Genomic DNA, 4797 nt, shown 5'->3' with positions numbered 1-4797 from the left:
GTTCTCGACAATGGACTTTGTAAGTGAGAGAGAGAACTGCGAGAAAGAGTTGAGAGAGAGCAAAGAGAGAGATGAGAGGGAAAAGAAAAAGTGAGAAAAAGTGATAAGGCCCAATAAATATGTATTTATAGATAGTATTCCCAAAATGTCCAACCAAGGATGGTATTTGGAGAAGTAAGTATGGCCTTGATGGTATTTTTGCGGTATTTCCCTAGTATTTCGCCAAATTTCCCTTAATCTTTGATGTTTGACATCTCCAAGACATCTCCCTTAAAGATGCTCTAACCCGGAACCCCCAAACTCTTCTTTTCTTCAAACGCTGGCCGTTCGAAATAAAAGACCACTCTTCATCTCTTATCTCTAACTCTTTTACATTTCTTTTTTTTTTCTTTTCTTTTTTTCTTGTTTCTTTGTTCAGGACTTATCTGTACTCGGTACTGACTATCAGAGAGAGGTTTCTGAAATCTGAATAGGCACACATTCTACAGCAAAGCTCTCTGTCTCTTTGCCATGGCTTCCTCTGCAACTACTCTGTCTCAGAACCCCTTCTCATCCTTCTCTCGGCTCCCACAGACATTGAGAAGAAACCCTCTTCATCTTTTGTCCATTAAAGCTGTAAAAGCTGCAGAACCTGATAAGACCGAGAAACTCAAACAAGCTAAAACCCAAGAGTCTACAAATGCTACTCAACCTTCAACCCCCACAGCTTCTAAGCCTCCCAAGAAGCCTGTTTATTCCAGTAAGTACCAAGTTTTCTGTAAATTGAATAAATCTCTTATATATATAAATACTTTCGGAGAATTAATTGTGCTTTTGTTTATTTAATAGCTTTTTCTTTGGGCAGTGAAGAAGGGTCAGATTGTGAGGGTGGAGAAAGAGAAGTATCTTAACAGTGTTAATGTAAGTATCTTGACAGTTTGGTTTATATTTTCTTTAATTACTGAGAAAAACAAGAGAAAGAAATGAAAAATGGATTATATTGTGATCTCATATGTATATGTGCTATTAATTCCACAATAAATTATATATTATTTGCATTTCTTTTTCTTCTTCCTTGCAATATATACTGAGATGTTTTAAACAATTTCAGTATCTATCTGTTGGGCATCCACCTTATTACAAAGGGTTAGATTATATTTATGAAGACCGCGGTGAGGTAGCCTCTTCATACTTTTCCACATAATTTATTAATTTCTAGTGTAAATAATGTTATTTTTGTTATAGCCAGAAGTTAAAGCGCAATTGATTATGGCTCTTGTATTTTTGAGACTAATGGAAACCTTTTCAGGTACTGGATTTACGCATTTTTGAGACTGGTGAATATGCACTCGTAAGAAAACTTACTTATGTCTGGTTTTATGCTTTCTTTAGTTCCGTATAATGTGCTAATTCATTTTTCGAAATAAAAAATATTTCCATTACTATGCATTGAATTGAGCAATCTCTCGAATAACAGTAACATTATTGAATAGATAACTTGTAGGGTACACTCCGTATTGTAGTTGAGTTATTTGAACGGTCTACTTTGAAATCTCTACTTTAGGAATAGGACCGTTCTTATGAAAATTGGTCAAATCGATAACCATTTAATTGTGCAATTTGATGGTAATCCAATCTATTTATTATATCACAATTAGATGTCTCAATGAAAAACCTCAGCCAGTTTTGTTCGAGTGTCAATATAGAGAATCCCATCTTGACTAAATTAACACTAACAATTATATTTTAGGTAGCATGGGTTGGGGTACCTACTGCGCCAGCATGGCTTCCAACAGAGATGCTTATCAAGGTACTTGTAACTGCCTGCTTCTTAAGCTACAACATAATTTTAAAGTATATACACAAAGAAGATAATCAAGAACTAATCCATCAACTAAAATGGGGTTTTTTTTGTTGCAGTCATTTGAGGTTTCCACTAAGGATTTTTCATATTGATCTTGTACTTGCGTTTTGCGTTTTCTTGCAGTCAGAGAGACTCGATTATGAGAGACTGTAATGCGATAAGCCATGAGGACCCAGCATATATTTATCACCTTCTGCAACTCGTATTGTAATTTTGTAAAGATGATTATAATAGATGTCATTGATCGATCAGGCACACAAAGAACACTATGATTAGGCCAATACGTGATGAGGCCTCATTTGAACTCACAAAGTGATTTGATCAGAACACGGCAAAGACGACCCTGTTTGCCACGAAATCTATTATGTGTGGATTTTGGATTCTCAAAGATTATTGTTTTCGATAATGGAACTCAGTTTGATTGCCACAAATTCATAGCCTTATGTTCAACCCTTGGAATCAGAAATCACTATTCCCCACAGGCCAATGGTCAAGTTTGTTGGAGAACAATCAGCATATAACACGAAAATAAATTCTATAAATATTATTAAATTAAATCAATACAGCATAGGGCTGTCAATGGGTCGTGTCGTGTCGGGTTCGTGTCGTGTCAAACTTTTAAACGTGTCAAGAAACCCCAACCCAAACACGACCCATTTATTAATCGTGTCAGGAAATGCAAACCCAAACCCAACCTGTTTATAAACAGGTTGACACGACACGACCCATTTGTAACCCGTTTATTAAACAGGTCGTGTCATGGGTCGTGTCAACCCGTTTACTACCTGCCAACCCGCGAAAAAAATTAAAGAAATTGAACCTTCAGCACACCCAATGTGTTTTGAACCCCAACCAATTTCACCCCTCTCCTTGCTCCTTATCCATCTTGGTGTTGATAACTTTGTGATTATATGTTACAACATTTGATATTTATAATGTCTTTACAAACTGATGAGCACTTAATTATTACATTTTTATCCATAAATTATATTTGTTAATTATTACATCTTTAGAAAAAAATAAGCACATTTCCCAGATTCTGAGCCACCTAAACGTAAAAATGCATACATAAATTTAAAAATCACATGTTTCTTTCCAGATTCTGAGTCACCTGAGGCATCATGCTAATTGCCTCTATTTTCTCTTATTTGTAGAATCTGCAATAGCTCTGCATGATCATTGTTTCTCTTCCACAGTGCTTCTACATGCTGGTTGGCACAGTAGAGCCGCCTTTGCAAATCCGCCACCTGAGCCTTCAAGGAGGCTACTTCCTCGGTCAGAGCTCCACACTCTCGCGTCCTTGCCAGTAATCTTATGCCCAAATTTGTAGCGGAGACTGCTTGGAGAACAGTTAAATCATGAGACTCCTCCACCGCGGCCTTGTCTGACCTCTGTGCCACGTGCAGATGATCTGCCGGTGTGAGTCTACTAACAGTTATGCCTCCTGGCAGCACTACTCTTTTTGGCATTGCCTCAGCAAAGTTTGAGGCTGAGCCATGATGAAAGGAGGAGTTTGGGAAGATAGGGTTTGGAGGAGCGCCTACCTGAACATTCGGTGGTGCAAGTGATAACTCAATGTTGAGATCATCAATGAGCTTAGATGAGGATGCCATTGTTTTGTTTCTGGATTTTTTTTTTATGGTTTTCCTTGAGTTTTCAAGAAGAAATGAGGGGTAATCCTACACTTCACTGATGAATGGTTTAAATAGACATCTACTAATGAGTGAGCCGACATCCACTTCGGATCCCCAGATTGCTATCCAACCGTTTGCCCTCTTTTTTTCCTCGGATCCCTTCCCTTTCTACTTTCACCTTACTTTTCTTGATTTACCTCCGCATTTTCTGGTGTTTTATGTTTTTACCCGTTACTTTCATTTTCTGGTGCTTTGTGTTTTACGTATCCTTTCCAGTTTTTGTTTTTTTAATTATTTTATTTTAAGTTTGGGAAATGTGCTTATTTTTTCTAAAGATGTAATAATTAACAAATATAATTTATGGATAAAAATGTAATAATTAAGTGCTTATCAGTTTGTAAAGACATTATAAATATCAAATGTTGTAACATATAATCACAAAGTTATCAACACCAAGATGGATAAGGAGCAAGGAGATGGGTGAAATTGGCTGGGGTTCGAAACCCATTGGGTGTGATGAAGGTTCATTTTCTCTAATTTTTTTCGCGGGTTGGCAGGTAGTAAACGGGTTGACACGACCCATGACACGACCCGTTTAATAAACGGGTTAAACAGGTATTTAAATGGGTTGACGGGTTGACCTGAAACCCACCCGTTTATAAATGGGTCAGTGGTGGGTTGACCCGAAAATTACCCATTTATTAATGGGTCGTGTTTGGGTCGTGTTTTTCCCGTGCGGGTTTCGAGTCGTGTAACGGGTCGAGTCGGAAATTGCCACCCCTAATACAGCAATGTTCAATATAACAGTAAAATCAATAGAAAATACTAACTTGGACGGGTGATAGAGTCCTGCAGAGTTGCAGTGTTAGACAGTATTTCTCCTCTATCCCTTGTGCTTATATTTCGATAGGAGTCTACCCACTAGGATTAAACTATCACAAATCAAAGCCTAAGTATTTTGGCTTTGATTTCTAGCGAACAGTGATATATGCTTTCTCTCAAGAAGTGCTTATGTGTGGAGAATGTTAATGCAATTCCAAAAATTTCTATATCATACTGGCTTGGAAGAATTGTCATTATATAGAGGTCTAAAACCTCTTCATCCAACAATTGTAATAACTATAACTATTTAAACAGAATTTGAATTTTAGATAATGATATTATCTAAAAATGAATTTCTAATTAATAAAAAAAATATTAATTTTAATCAACATAGCCCAAAGGCCCAAGGCCCATCTTTTGGAGTCCAATTTTCCTGTTCCCTTTTTTCATGTGCCCTTCCTGTTATCTATCTAATTTCTTGACACATGTCCCTACACT

General features: G+C 37.0%; 1 protein-coding gene across 1 annotated transcript; it reads left to right on the top strand.

Moving 5' to 3' along the window:
- Positions 1–276: 276 nt before the first annotated feature.
- Positions 277–2274, top strand: NDHO (NAD(P)H:plastoquinone dehydrogenase complex subunit O). The gene is made up of 6 exons (XM_088255801.1): positions 277–739; positions 845–900; positions 1091–1156; positions 1289–1330; positions 1730–1789; positions 1967–2274. Exons 1-6 carry the CDS (start codon positions 511–513, stop codon positions 1994–1996), a joined length of 483 nt encoding a protein of 160 aa, XP_088111927.1. The 5' UTR covers positions 277–510; the 3' UTR covers positions 1997–2274.
- Positions 2275–4797: the final 2523 nt, after the last annotated feature.

Source organism: Prunus avium, chromosome 6 (genome assembly GCF_965620075.1).
Source record: "Prunus avium chromosome 6, drPruAviu1.hap1.1, whole genome shotgun sequence".
Classification (NCBI taxonomy): domain Eukaryota; kingdom Viridiplantae; phylum Streptophyta; class Magnoliopsida; order Rosales; family Rosaceae; genus Prunus; species Prunus avium.
The sequence above is the reverse complement of the archived record's forward strand: the minus strand, read 5'-3'. Positions and strand labels throughout refer to the sequence as shown.